This window comes from Phascolarctos cinereus, unplaced genomic scaffold (assembly GCF_003287225.1).
Source record: "Phascolarctos cinereus isolate Bilbo 61053 unplaced genomic scaffold, phaCin_HiC Scaffold_5;HRSCAF=322, whole genome shotgun sequence".
In the NCBI taxonomy this organism is placed as follows: domain Eukaryota; kingdom Metazoa; phylum Chordata; class Mammalia; order Diprotodontia; family Phascolarctidae; genus Phascolarctos; species Phascolarctos cinereus.
The window spans coordinates 2,490,955-2,505,315 of NW_027555958.1; the positions used below are offsets into that span (position 1 = coordinate 2,490,955).

The window sequence follows — 14,361 nt, forward strand, 5'->3', positions numbered from 1 at the left end:
GGGCCCCAGGCACGAGTCTCTGTCGAGGACTGTGTTCAGAGGACCACAGACACATACAGGGAATTGGATGGAAGCAGGTGCTTTCTGACCAGATGTAGAAGAGGTTCTGAATTATTTAGGACAGCTTGTTTACAGTGTTTGTGCCTTTTAAATTTTATTTAGATTCTTGGAAGAGCAGAAAGAAACAACGCAGAAATTCACTGAAAGACAAGATGCTCTCTTCCGGGAGCTACAGGAGAAACATGCCAATGAGCTCCAGATGCAGAGTCACCAGCTTCAGGAGAGGCAGAGGCAGCAGGCCGAGTCCCTGACCACTGAGCTGCAGACCCGGCATCAGGAGGAGATGGACGCCCTGCGGGCCTCCTCACGGAGCCAGCACCAGGCACAGCTGGAGGCCCGAGTGGCTGAGCTGCAGACCCAGCATCAGGAGGAGATGGATGCCCTGCGGGCCTCCTTACAGAGCCAGCACCAGGCACAGCTGGAGGCCCGGGTGGCCGAGTTGCAGACCCAGCATCAGGAGGAGACGGACGCCCTGCGGGCCTCCTTACAGAGCCAGCACCAGGCACAGCTGGAGGCCCGGGTGGCCGAGTTGCAGACCCAGCATCAGGAGGAGACGGACGCCCTGCGGGCCTCCTTACAGAGCCAGCACCAGGCACAGCTGGAGGCCCGGGTGGCCGAGTTGCAGACCCAGCATCAGGAGGAGACGGATGCCCTGCGGGCCTCCTTACAGAGCCAGCACCAGGCACAGCTGGAGGCCCGGGTGGCCGAGCTGGAGACTCAGCACGCTGCAGAAATTAGTGAGCTGGAAGCCAAACACTTGTCGAATCTGGATTCTTTGGAGTCCTGTTACCTGTCTGAGATTCAGACTATCCAGGAGGAGCACAGCCATGCTCTGGAAGGGCTGCAAGTGAAGCTCGAGGAGCAGCTGCGGGCCAGGGAGGCTGAGCACCAGGGGCTGTTGGCTCAGGAGACTGAGAAGCACCAGCGAGAGCTGCAGCTGGCCCAGGAAAGCCTCAGAATTGAGATGACCACCGATCATATTGAAAAGCTGAAGGCACTGGCCACGGAGCTGCAAGATGCCCATCAGGTGAGTGTTTGCCTGGGGAATGGGCCTGCAGGCACTGCCAGGCTCGGGTCTTAGGCCACCTTGTTAGCTGTGTCCAGGCTGCGGAATGACTCACTGAATACATGGTAGTTGTCCTGAGATGGGTCAGACCAGCACAGGAAGGCTGTGGCCGCACATTTGCTATGACAGCCTGGCCTTGCTCGTTGTAAATTTTTTATAAGGAGAAAGGAATTTAATTTTATCACATCAAGCTGGACAACTAAGTAAATCAGTGGCTTGGGTTTCAGGTCAAAGCAGCCTGTTCTTAGAAGAGAGGTTGGATTTAAATGTGATCTTCACTACGCTGGTGCACAGTTGTACTGCTCCATCTCTGAGGCTGGCTGTGGGGCATCTGAGCATTAGGCTGGCAGGAACAGAAAAGAAAAAATCCCGAAACCTGCAGTGACATGGTGCTTTGCTCCTTATGTAGAAAGAGTCTAGACTTCCATTTTCTCCTTCCCTAATTCTGCTTGTCCTGGTCAACTTCAGTTAATGATTAAAGATGGAAGAAAACATTTTAGAAAGACACGAGACATTGAGGCCATGCTTGGAACCTTCCCCAAGGGAGCCCTTTGAAACAATCTGCAGCAACATTCAGGGCTGGGGCTGGTTTGGCTCTTAATTGTTGGAAAGAGAAGCTATCAATAAGGAGGCTGGAATTCTTCTTGTGTTCTCCATCTCCCCTGGGCAGTCTAGTGTCTTGTTGCTAGGATGAAATGCCCCAGCAGATGGTTCTGAGTTTTACTCTCCTTGACCACGGCCTCCCGGGAGGTGCAGTGAATATGAGTCTGGACTTGAGGCCCAGACGACCTGGCTTCTTGAATGAAGTGAGCTTGTTTTCTGGGGGAGCTGACATCTGTAATTCCGATGGGGGAAGTGGAGCAAGGGTTGGGGCAGTGATGAGCTCCCTGTGAGCTCACTTAGACTACAATGAAATTGGCGGTCAGTTTAAAGGAAAGTGAACCAGGAAGTCCTTATTCTGGAGGAAGGGCAGAATGAACTGCAAACGTTCTGTGGATTTTGTGTCATGAACATTAGATTGAAAGTAGTGTGAAGCCTTTCTTCATTTTCCTTTCTGGGGTCAGCTCCGGTCCTTGGTCAGGGTTCCACTGTGCAGAGCCCTGGCCACCATAGGGACTGGGCTCTTTCCAATGGTCCCTCTTGTAGGAGGACTTGCAGGCAGCCCTTCAAAGCCAGAGGTGTCTGCTGGAGGAAGAAAACCACAAGGCTTTGGACAGACTGGGTGCAGAGGTGCTCCGCATGGAGGAGCATCACCGTGAAGCCCTTCAGGAGCTCCAGGACATCCACGTGGCCGAGCTCGAGAAGCAGAGAGCTGAGCGTGAGGTGAGCCTGGGGAGTGGCGGGGGTGGTGCATGGAATCTCTCTGCCTTTCATCACTTCACCTGGCTGCCTCTCAGGTACCCTCCATGTAAATGGCTATGGATAGATTAAATGTTATTCAGAGTCACGTTGAGGAATGGTGCTGCTGAGGGTACCAACCTCAGACAGTACCCTGGCCCAGAAGGTGGGGGGGCACGCTGACTGTAGGCCTCCTCCCCAGAGCCCCCCCCCCCATGTCCCTGGTCCCCTGGCTGTGGTCAGCTGCTTCTTGATCTTTTTTGCTTGGCCCAAGCCCTCTCCTCCTCAAGTCTGGTCGTGCCAGTGAGTCCCTTTCTTGAAGGCACTAGGAGTCATTGCCTGGCAGCTCTTGGCACCAGGCAGAAGCTGAGGTGTTGGAGCACTCTTTCCTTTTTTCTGGGCCATCTCAGCTTTTTGGTGTGGAAAAGTGAGGAAAGCTGGGGTGGTGCGTTTTCAGGATTTTGTGAGATGTGGTGGCCTCCCTCCTTGGAGATTGTCTTTTCAATGAGATGGTTTACCCCTTTGGGGTTTCTCACCCAGCCTAGTGGAGGGCGCAGACCCAGACCCCCTTTCTGTCCTCTGCTACCCGGCTTGCCCCGCCTCTTCTCCTGCACAGTGACACCTTCTCTTGTGTTGGAGATTTTACGTTTACCAAACTTTGATTTCCACTGCTCTAATTCTGAATTTTCAAGAACATTCCATTGCTCAGTCTTTCATTTTTAAAGAACTGTAGGACCCGATCATTATGGCCCATCTCTTCTTGGAATATTGTTGGACGATCCTTTCTTTTTCTTTTCAAAATATTTCTTGATCTCTTTGGTTGTTCTGTGACCTTCATTCAGAGAGATGAATTCTCCCCCTCCCCTCCTCGTGAGCCATGCCTGATAACAGAATAAAAAGACATAAAAGCCATTTGCCAAAGGGCTTTTGAGCGGGGCTGCAGGGAGCAAGGAAGAGTGCCAGGCTGGACCTGGGACTTGGCCAGCGGCCCTGGGGCTTCTCGCTCGGCCACCCTCGCTCTTCCCACGCTCTTCTGAAACCTGGTTGTATTGTAGTCTGAGAGGTTCAGAGACCCCTCAAAGACCAGAGTACAGGACAGACACAAGCATTCTTTAAGTCAAGGTGGCAAAGATTTATTGTTACGCTATACAGTGGGCAAGGCTTCTCAAGGAATCTGCCCTTAGTGGGCAGAGCTCCTTAGGGAAGCTTATATAGGAAAAGTAGTGGATTATGTGGCAGGTATGCTAATTAGGTGATGACATGCACCCCTGGTCACAGGTGCCATTCCCTATTGGAAACTGGGGGGGGTTCCTAAGGGGTGTGTTTTTGGTCTGTTTTGTCTGAAACAAGGTAGCTTCGATAAGCTATCGAGAAGGAAGCTTGACCTGTGGCTTATATACGGTTACTGTGGGCATCAATACTTGATGGTTTTGTTGATACAAGATAGTACAAGGGAAATTCTACAGAGGTCAGCTTTTTCCTGTTTCAGGGAGAGATAGTTTGCCTCACTGGGCCCACTCATGAGTCAGTGCCAGAGAGAGGGTCTTTGGGCCGGCTAGGGAGAAATATGAGCTTGGAAATGGGGTCCAAGTACAAGCACCCCATCAGCTGCATCTCCCTCATTGCAGGAGTAGTGGCTCCCAAGGCACTCCAGGAATCTTTGTGGGGATGGTGAGAATGAGAGAAGGGCTCCTTCCTCTTCTGTCTTCTAGCTGCATTCCCTTTTCTTGGTTTTTGTCGTAGAAATCTGTTTCTCTGTAGACTACCAATCCCACGTCCCTGACCTGCTCCCTCCAGGGCCAGTTACTGCTTTTTTTCATGTCCCCAGTGTACTGGCATAGGAAGAAGAGTGGACCTGCTTCTCGCTTCTCTCATTCTCCCCTCCCTCACTTATCTCCCATCTCTCCATCTCCACTGGCTCCCTCCCTCCTGCCTACAAACAGGCCCATGTCTCCCCCATCCTGAGCAAAGCCTCACTTCACCCTTCCGCCCCTGATAACTTTGGTCCCACAATCTCTTCTGCCCTTTGTGGGCAAACTCCTCCAAAAGCCCATCTACACCAGTTGCCTCCACGGTCTCTCCTTCAGTCTCTTCTTAACCCCGTACAGTCTGGCTTCTGGCCCTTTGTTCCTCTGCCCCCTGCAGAGTGACTGGTGATCTCTCAGTGGCCTTTCCTCGGTCCTCATTCTCCTCGACCCCTCTGTAGCCCTGGACGCTGTGGGTCTCTGTCCTCCTGGATCCTCTCCTCCCTCTGGGGCTGTGGGTCACCGCACGCTCTCTCCTGGCTCTCCTCCTCCCTCTCTGACCGCTCCTGCTCTGCCTCCTTTGCTGGATCCCCATCCTGATCACGCCCTCTAACCACAGGTGTCCCTCAGGTTCCGTCCTGGGCTCCTGCCTCCTCTCCCTCCAGACTGCTTTCCTCGGGGATCTCCTCAGCTCCCGTGGATTTAACAATGGTCTATTCAGACGGTTCTCGGATTGACCTTTCCTGCCCCAGACTCTCTGCCGACCTCCAATCTTGCCTCTTCAGCTGCCTTTCAGACATCCAAACTGGACGTCATGCAGTCGTCTTAAACGCAGTATGTCCAGAGTGAAGCTCCATATCTTTCCCTCAAGCCCTCCTATCTTCCTTATCATTATAAGGGGGCACCACCATTCCCCAGTGACTCACAAACAAGGCGTCATCCTGGACTCTTCACTCCCCACCCCATCGCCAGACCCAATATGGCACCAAGGCCTGTTGATGTCACCTCTGCAGCATCTCCCTAAGCCCCCTTCTCCCCTCTGACCCTGCTTCTGCCCTGGGCCAGGCCCTCATCACCTGCCTGGACTACTGCAGTGGCTGCTGGGGGTGGGGGGAGAGGGGCTCTGCCTGCCACAGTCTCTCCCCTCTACTCAGCCACCAAAATGATTTTCCAGAAGTGCAGGTCTGACCATGTCACCCCTTACTAAGTGGACTCCTGTGGGTCCTTGTGGCCTCCAGGATGACATTCAAAGCCCTTCATCACCTGCCTCCTCCTCCTTTTCCAGTCTCCTTCCACCTTCCTCCCCACAGCATCCTGTTTCATCCAGTGCCCCGGCCTCCAGCTGCTCCATGAACAATCCCTCTATCTCTGTCTCTGCGTGTTCTCTCTGACCACTGTGGCTCAGGCCTGGACCACTCCCCCTCCTCTGCTCTGCTCACTGAGCTCCCTGTCTTTCTTCAGGCCTCAGCAGAAATCCCCCCTCCTACAGGGAGCCTCCCCCAGCCCTCCGAATTCCAGGGTCTTCGCTCTGGTCATCGTTCCCTATTTATCCTGCATATAGGTTGCTTCGTACAGGTACAGCTTTGTGCATTGTCTCCCCCTCCCCCATTAGACTGTGAGCTCCCTGAGAGGCCAGGGACTGTCTTGGGCGGGCCCCTAGTCGGTTCTTTGTAAATGTTGATTGACCGACCTCACTGTGCAATAGCCCTGCCTTTGACCTGCTTTCTGTTTCCTTAGACTAGGGGTGGGGAACCTATGGCCATGAGGCCGTGCGTCCTTCTAGGTCCGCGGGTGCGGCCCTTTGACTGAACCCAAACTTCACAGAACAAATCCCTTAATACAAGGGATTTGTATTAAGGGATTTGTTCTGTGAAACTTGGACTCAGTCAAAAGGCCGCACTTGAGCATCTAGAGGGACACATGTGGCCTCTTGGCCGCGGTTCCCCACCCTCGCCCTAGACTCTGGGGTCTAGATCCTTGCTGTAGGTTCTGCTAGATCTTAGGTCACGCCTTAGGCCTCAGGCCGTCCATCCTGGGCTCACTTTGGTCCCTTTCCTGTCTTGGGGCGGGAGCTGCTCAGCTGTCCTTCGTGCTCCCTTCTGAGTCTCTTCATGTTCTGCTCATCTTCAGGCCATCTACCCTGTCCCTCCAAACAGACCACAGCCAGAAGAGATGAGCGTGCTTGGCCTTTCATTCGTGTTCTCTGATTGCGTCCAGATTTATTAGGCTGATTAGAACAAAAACCGAGAGTGGAAGGAAGTGTCCTCCCTCCTTTTCATTTTTAATTTCTAAAGCCTTGAATGACACAGTGCTTTGCTCCTCATTCAGAATACCTAAATGGGCAGGGGCAGGGTTGTCATTCTGAAGGTACAGGGTCTCTTCTGCTCCCAGGTGACCTGGAACAAGACTGAGGGCTTGGCTTCGATGTTCTTGGAGGTCCCTGGCAGTGATCCTTGGAAGATTGTGTGTGTGTGTGTGTGTGTGTGTGTGTGTGTGTGTGTGTGTGTGTGTGTGTATGCGCGCAAGCACACATGTATGCACCTGTGTGTCTTTCCTTTTTTTTTTTTTTTGGTCTGGACCTGGAATTTCATCAAGGAAGAGGCTTTGTGTTCTAATGCAAACAAGCACCTACGATGTGGGGCAATGAGAGAGAGTTGCCAGCAGGAGTCCAGGCCTTTCTGACTCTGAGACTAGGCTGCTGTCCCCTATTGCTTGTGTGCATGTATTATGTGCATGTGGTGTGTGCGTGTGCATTAGGTGTGTTAGCATGCCCATAAGTGTGCATGTGTGTGAGTACATGTATGTGTGGTATGGGTATTTGCATGTGTGTGTTTGCCCTGGTGTGTGTATGTGTGTATATTATGTGCACGTGGTATGTGTGTATGTTCTGTGGTATATGTTTATGGATGTGTGTGAGTGTGTGTGGGGGAGGTGTGTGCGTCTGTGTTTTAAATAAACTGGACTAATCTCTAAAGAGCAATTGAAACTTGTTTTTCTTCGAAGGGTCCGCTTTTGAGAAGTAGGCGAGCTTACCTCCTAAGTCCAAAGGAGCAGCTGTAAGCTTAGTGACTTCCCGAGTGTCCATCACAGCTTCCTCCTGTGCCTCCTCTGATGCCACTGTTGGCATGGAGGGAACCCACCCCAGAGAGTCTGGGGAGAGATTGGCAGGGCCAGGGAGGTCTTCTCTGGGAGGGGTCGCATGGCACTAGCCCTTCTGGCTGGCACCTCCCTGCTTCCTGGCCACGTTAGGGATTGCGTTGTCTGTGCCAGCTCTTACAGACTGATCTTAGTGGGTGTTTGTCTGTGGAGATGAAGAGCCGTGCCAGTCATTGCCGAAAGCATTTATCCTGCCTTGAGGCACGGAGGGGCCTGGATTTTGATGTCGGCACGGCCTGCGTTTGTCATTCCTTCAAGATTCCATAGAGATTTATTAAGGGACCATTCCCTTTTGGGCTCTTCGCTAAGTGACAGGGAGAAGAAAAGGTCAATTAGACCTGGTCCCTGACAGTGTTCTGTGGCCTCTGTTCATGTTTCCCTGTTTCATTAGACACGCCCCTTCATCCTGGTTACCGGCAATAAGGGGCCAGACTGCTTCTAGGTGACTCGTGGTTGAGTACATTACCAGAATGGCATCCAAGGTTTGGCCTGCTTCCCACTTCGAGAGAATGTGTACATTGGTGCTGTCACCTCATTTGCCTTTTTAAGAACATCTGTGACCTTAGCATTGTGGGGCATTTTTCCCTGTGACAGATTTTTTTTTTAAGGCAGTTGGGGTTAAGTGACTTGCCCAGGGTCACACAGTTAGAGTCAAGCGTTTGGTCTGAGGCTGGATTTGAACTCAGGTCCTCCTGCCTTCAGGGCTGGTGCTCTATCCACTGTGCTACCTAGCTGCCCCACCCCCGTGACTATTGATAACTTTGATTTCTTTTTCCGAAAACTGCCTGTTCATATCCTTTGACATAGAAGTATCAACTGGAGAATGCTCTTATTTTTATAAGTTTGACTCAGTTCCTGTGTTTGGGAAATGAAGCCTTTATCAGAGAAACTTGGTGTAAAATGTTGGTTTCTTTTTTTCTTGCTTTCCTTTTGAGTTTGGCTGCTTTAGTTTTGTTTGTGCACAAACTCGAGGCTGGGGCGGGCCAGGTGACAAACTCCCTCCCTGTGCTCTTGCAGGAAGATGCGCGAGTAGCATCTGCCCAGGGTGAAGAGGCCAGACGGCGGCAGGAGTTGCTCTTTCAGCAGGAGACAGCGCTGCTTAAGGGCCAGGCCCAGGGACTGGAACAGCAGGTGGCCCGGCTCAAGGTAGTGGTGTGTTCGGTTCCTCAGTGCGTGTGGGTGCACGGGCTTTGGGGATGCCCCTTGTCTCCCCCCAACAGCATCTCATCTAGGACTTCGGAGGGTCTCCTAAACATAGTCAGTTGTTGTTTGGTTATGACGTTTTCCTGCTCCCCGGTTGTGGTCTCTGCTATTTTCCATGTGAATATCCTTAGTGTCTCTAATTTTAGAGGTGCTTCTCTTGGTGCTGATCTCTGGGGCCTGCTCGTGGCCTCTTCTGCTCTTGTGGGGAGCCGAGTAGCTGGAGATTGCCTGGGAGCTGCCCCTCCCTTTCTGTTGAGGGCCAGATTCCCTGGGGGCCCTTTCACCTGGCTAGTCATTTCATAATTAGGCCAACTTAGGTCTGACCCAGAGGCATGTGTGCCTCGTCTCCCCCAGAGCAGAACCTGTGCCTGTCTCAGCCCTGTTTTTCATGGGGCCTCTCTGAGAGCAGCAGGAAGGCTGAGTCTGGCCTGTGACCTCTCATGTCCTTTTGTGCAGGATGAGCTGGAGACAGAGAAGGGAGCTGCTGGATGGCAAGCGGAAGAAAGTGAGAAGGCTCAGGCCCTTTGCCAGAGGGAGAAAGAGGCACTGATGTCACAGCTGCAGGAGCAGAGCAGCCTCATTCTCCAGGTAGATGTGCACTGCCGCGCCCTGGTGGGGCTGTCCTCATGGCGTGGCACCAGAATTCATTCATTGATCCAGTCATCCATCAGTCTGCCAACAGTGCCAGGCTTTTAGGAAATGTCTGGGAGGGAGGCTGCCAGCCAGTGGGTGGAGGGCAGGGAAGGCTTCCTTCCTGTAGAAATTGGGGCCTGAGCTGTGTGTTAAAGGAAGAGAAGGGACGGCATTTCAGGCACGGGACCCAGCCTGTGCAAAGGCATGGAGGTGGCCAAGGGAAGAGTTGAGGGTGATGAACAGAGAGGAGGCCAGTGGGGCAGGCTCACAGCTGGTCCCACTGTGTGTTCTTTCTGTGGCTCCCTTCGTATCAGTCAAGGCTGCAGGCCTGGCCTGGAATCCCGCCTCTGACTCTTATTAGCTGAGTGACCTTGGGTCAGTTAGCTGCCCTCTGAGCCTCTGTCTGTGACATGTCCTCTAAGCCTGCCATCCACATAAAGCGCTGCTGCCGCATCAGCTGTTCTGGCTGGCGGGCTGTCTGTCTGCTTCCGCCTGCCAGAAGCTCCTTTGCTTTGGGTTGGCCCTAGTGTGGCCTACACAGGGGTGGTCAGCAGGCTCAGTTATGCTTGAGGGAGCCTGGGCTGCGTGGGTGAGCTAGCTGGCAGCCCTTTCCACACAGTGGACAGGGTTGTGTGAGCTTTTGGGGACAAGACATTTCTGGTGATGGAGCTTCTGCAGGTACAGAGGGGCCAGGCCGCCTAATCCTCATGAGGGCAGGAACCGCTTCATTCATCACTCAAAGGAGAAGGCCTGCAGCTCTGCTCAGGGGCTATCCCGAGTTTTTTTGGTCCCATTTAAGCCTGCTTGGCCCTGGTGCCCCCTACTTGCCAGTGGCAAGATCAGAATTGATGTAGCTACGTGGACGTGTGGCTCTTCAGCCTCCCCCACTGCCCATCAGGACCTCCCCCATCCGTCTGTTCCTCCCCCACTTGAAGTGGCCCCTTCCTTTCATGCCTAGAGCCTCCTTCTCTTGCCTCACTGGACTTTTTGTCCTGACCTTTTCCACGCTGGAATGGCATTTAAGGTGCACGTGTCTGCTCTTCTGAGAGGTACAGAATCCAGCAAGCATTGTTCCAACCGCTATGTCCTGTCTGTAAGCCAGGCCCCAGGCTGGGGAGTTGCCATTCAGAAGTATGATTTATGTTCTCCACCGCAGATTAGCCTGAGAGCCGCCCATTCCCTTTAGAAGCTCTAAGGTCACCACAGCCAGTCAGCAGGCATGGCTTCTGTGCTTCCTCTGTGCCCATCACTGGGGGCTCCAAGACAGGCAGAAACACAGCCCCTGCTCCCCTGGAGCTCACGATCCCATGGGGGAGAGGACATGTTATTTACATGTCCATAACCAGGTACATACCAGATACATCCCAAGGAGAGGGGAGGGCATACATACCTTGTGCACAAAAGGCCCCCTGTAGAAGGTGGCCTGAGAGCTGAGGGTCTTTGGTGGAGAACCAGCCAGGGACTCCCCTGCCCCTGCCCTGTGACCATGACAAAGGCACCTGGCTGCCCTCCCTTGCTGTCATCTTAGGTCTCTCACAACCTTGCCCCAAGCTCCCATTCCATTCTTATTCTAGGTGACTCCCCTTCCCATTCTCTTGGGTCAGCCAAACTGGCCTTCTGAGTTCCCGTCCCACCTCTTTCCTTTGTACCAGCTGTCCCTCATGCCAGGAATGCCCTCCCTCCAAGGGACCTTCCAGACTCTGATTCCTTTAACTGTGAGGGCTGCCCTTCACCCCACCTCACCCTCTGCAAAATGACCAGTTGTGTTCTTTGTTTCTGCACCCATATGAGCGTGCTGGGTGTAGAGCATAAGTCCCTTGAGGGAAGGCTTGGTGCTTGTCACTGCAGCACCTGGCACAGAGCTCTGCTTGTCATCAATGCTGAAAATGCTTGTTGAACTCATCGGTTCACTGGATTCCCTTCTTATATGTTTATGTGAGTTAGCTGAGGTCACCCAGGTTCACGCAGTTATTCCTATTAGCCCCAAGTCATTCTGTATACGTTTGGAAACTCCTCATCTCCATGTCTGTTCTCATTTGGTATAAGGGAAACTCTTGGAGGGCAGTGACTCCATTATTTCTGGTTCTGTGTCCCTAGTCCCCAGCCTGTTGTAGCTTCAGATGAGTCCCTCTGGCTTCCCAGCCTCCATGTCTAGTGCTTGTTCTGCTGCACACCTCAGAATGCTTGGACCGAGCCCTAAGCTCCCTGGGATAGCTTGAGGCTCTGATGGCTGCCTTGAGGCCCCCCAAACTCATGCTAGCCTGGGCTGAACTGAACAAAGGGACAGAGACCCAGCCCTGCACATGCACAGGTGGCTTGGGGTTCGGGGTTTACCTGAGTACCTCCTCCTCTTTGGAGGGGGCTCATCTACCCCAGGTGCCTTCTCTTCTTCCTCTCTTGCTCTGACTTCAGACTTCATCATTCCACCAAAGCTGCTCTCTCCAACCTGACCAGAGATCTCTTAATGGCCTTTTCCTCAATCATCTCTCCTTGGCCTCACCTCACCCAACCTCACCTCTGCAGCATCCCTGGTCTATTTCACCTCTGCAGCATCTCTGGTCCATTTCACCTCTGCAGCATCTCTCCAGTGTACCCCGTTTTCTCCTCTGACTGTGCTCCCACCCTAGTGCAGACCCTCATCACTTCACCCTTAGACTATTGCCATAGCAACTGGGGGGGTCTGCCATCTTCAGTTCTCCCCTCACTCTAGTTCATCCACTATTCAGATCCTAAAGTGATCCCTCTGCACCCATTTCTACCCGAATCCTGACTGATTCTAGCTAGTGCTAGGGGAGTGTTTCAGCCATTTCCACCACTTTGTTTTGTTTTCATGAGGGTCTCTGTGCACCAGAGAGGAGGCTTGTGGGATTGTGTTTTAATTGCACTCCCCATAAAATGTTGAGTTCAGTAACCTTGTTCATAAAAGAATTTTATTAATATTGTGTATGTGTATTTGGGGTAGAGCTAGGTGTTATCTTGACCTAGTGGCTTGGGAAGGAGAAACCACCAGAAAAGCAGCTGCCTCATCCGCTGGCCATGGTGCTGAAGCTTGGAACTGTGTAGCCTGACTTTGTCATCGTTAAGACCATTTCAGGGCAGTGTTCAGAGAAGCCTCTTTCCTGAGGGGACCACAGCACATTTCAGTGATGGCTCATTGAGTGTCTGTTGTTTTTGTGTGTCTTTCCCAACAGCTGAAAGAAAAAGTCTCATCCTTAAATAATGAAGTAGCACAGACTCATGGGGAGCTGGAAAATCTTCAGGAACGGCGTGAACGAGAGCACGAGGAAGGGACGAACCTCATATCTCTGCTGAGATCCGACATAGATCAGACCCAGCATGAAAGGTAGGTAATTTTGTGTCATGCAATGGAGGAGGTCATCAGACACTTGCCCCTGTCAGTTTTGGGGCCAGTTATAAGAGAGGGCCAAAAGGAGCTCTAGGCTTTCCCACTGTTCTTCTATTTGGGCTCTCGATGAAATGTGCCTCATGCATTGAATAAAGTAAAAAAAAGTCCTTTGTTTTCAAGAAGCTTTTTTTCTAAGTGGGACATTGCCGTTTGCATGTTGTCTCTCCTGTTAGATTGCAAGCCCCTTGAGGGCAGGGACTGTCTTTTGCACATAGGTGCTTATTAAATGTTGATTAATTTCCACAGAGAAACAGATAGCAGACCCTTGTTCTAAAGGCTGAAGGTTAGGGTCGAGTTTCTTAGCCATCCAGAGTTATAATCTTTAATTCGTGATGATATCAGTGGTAGGTTTCACAGCCTTGTAAGGACGTGGCCTCTTCTGATCCTTTACTCCCCTCTTGGCTAGGGGCTTGCTCTCCTCCATCACTGAGCTCCCACTCCTCCCCTTCTCCACGTCTTGAGCCCTTTGACACCATCACCCATTTTTCCCTTTTCTCCAGACTCTGATGAGAGGCAGCTCTTCTCAGCAGACCAACCGTTGCTCCCCTTCTTTCCTGTCTCATCCAGCATTTTGTTCCCTTAGTTATCTCTGCCCTGGCTCTGCTTTGTTCAGTCTTTCTCTAGAGACTCATCACTTCTTTACTTTGCACAGATATGCCCCTTCTTTTTCACTTGATCTTACCATCTCTCTAGAGACCATCCTCCTATGTCTCTCCTCTCTCTCACCACCAACCCCCAGAAAGGTTCTTGCTGCTCGTTGCCTCCACCTCTTCTCTGCCTCATGGGTCCCACCTCTGCAGTCTAACTTCCATCACTCATCTGCAGCTGAGCGCTTCAAAGCAGTGAGCCCTCTCTCAGGCCTCATCATCACTCTCACTGTTAGCCCCCTCGGCACCTTTCTCCTGGACCTTCTCTCCTCATTCTTCTGCATGTTGGTTGAGCTACTACTCAGCCTTCTTTGCCAGCTGTCGTCCACCTTGGAGTGCCCAGGGTTCTGCCCTCTGCCCTTCTCTCCTCTCTCCCTCTCCCTCTCTCTCTCTCTCTTTCTCTGTCTCTCTCTCTGTCTCTCTGTCTCTGTCTCTGTCTCTGTGTCTCTCTCTGTCTGTCTGTCTGTCTCTCTCTCTCTCTCTCTCCCCCCCTTCCTCTCCCCCTCTCCTCAGCCAATAATAAATGCTTGGGGATGGACTGATCCTCACTCTCCCTCTGCTGACATGCTCAACCTGCTGCCAAATCCTGGGTTTTCACCTTCTTCATCTCTCATGTTTTCCCTTTGGATTCTCACACAGCCATCATCCTAGTTCAGATCTTCATGGCTTCCCTCCCTCCTCTGGTCTCTTTCTTTAGATTGTCGATCTCTCTTCCTTACCTCTGCCTCTTAGAAACCCAAGCTTCCTTCAGAATTCCCACAGAGGCCTCTGTGAGAAGCCTTTCCTGATCCTGCCCTGCCCTGCCCCCCTAGCTGCTAATGCTGTGGTCCCCATTCTCTTCATATCTATTTTTTCTTCTGTGTAGACAAAGGTACATGTGTAGGACATGCATGCATACATATGTACATACAATCTTCTCTCCTCCACTGGAATGGGACCTCCAGGGCAGGCACTGTTAGAGTTGCTCCTGGCATTGTGCTTAGCACATAGTAGGTGCTAAATACTTGTTGCTTAATTGTAATTGGATTATATTGTTTGTCTTGAAGATTCCCATTTGGACAAGTTTGTTTTCAACCTTTGCCCTATTGTAGCATTGTAGGCACTTTG

General features: G+C 52.1%; 1 protein-coding gene across 1 annotated transcript in view; it reads left to right on the plus strand.

The window, feature by feature from the left end:
* The window catches only part of PCNT (pericentrin), a 114,383-nt gene that overhangs the window by 36,748 nt on the left and 63,274 nt on the right, over positions 1–14,361 (plus strand). Inside the window, 5 exon segments of the mRNA XM_078154594.1 lie at positions 163–1,087; positions 2,273–2,449; positions 8,383–8,511; positions 9,025–9,156; positions 12,393–12,544. Of these exon segments, the coding sequence (XP_078010720.1) occupies positions 163–1,087; positions 2,273–2,449; positions 8,383–8,511; positions 9,025–9,156; positions 12,393–12,544 (1,515 nt within the window).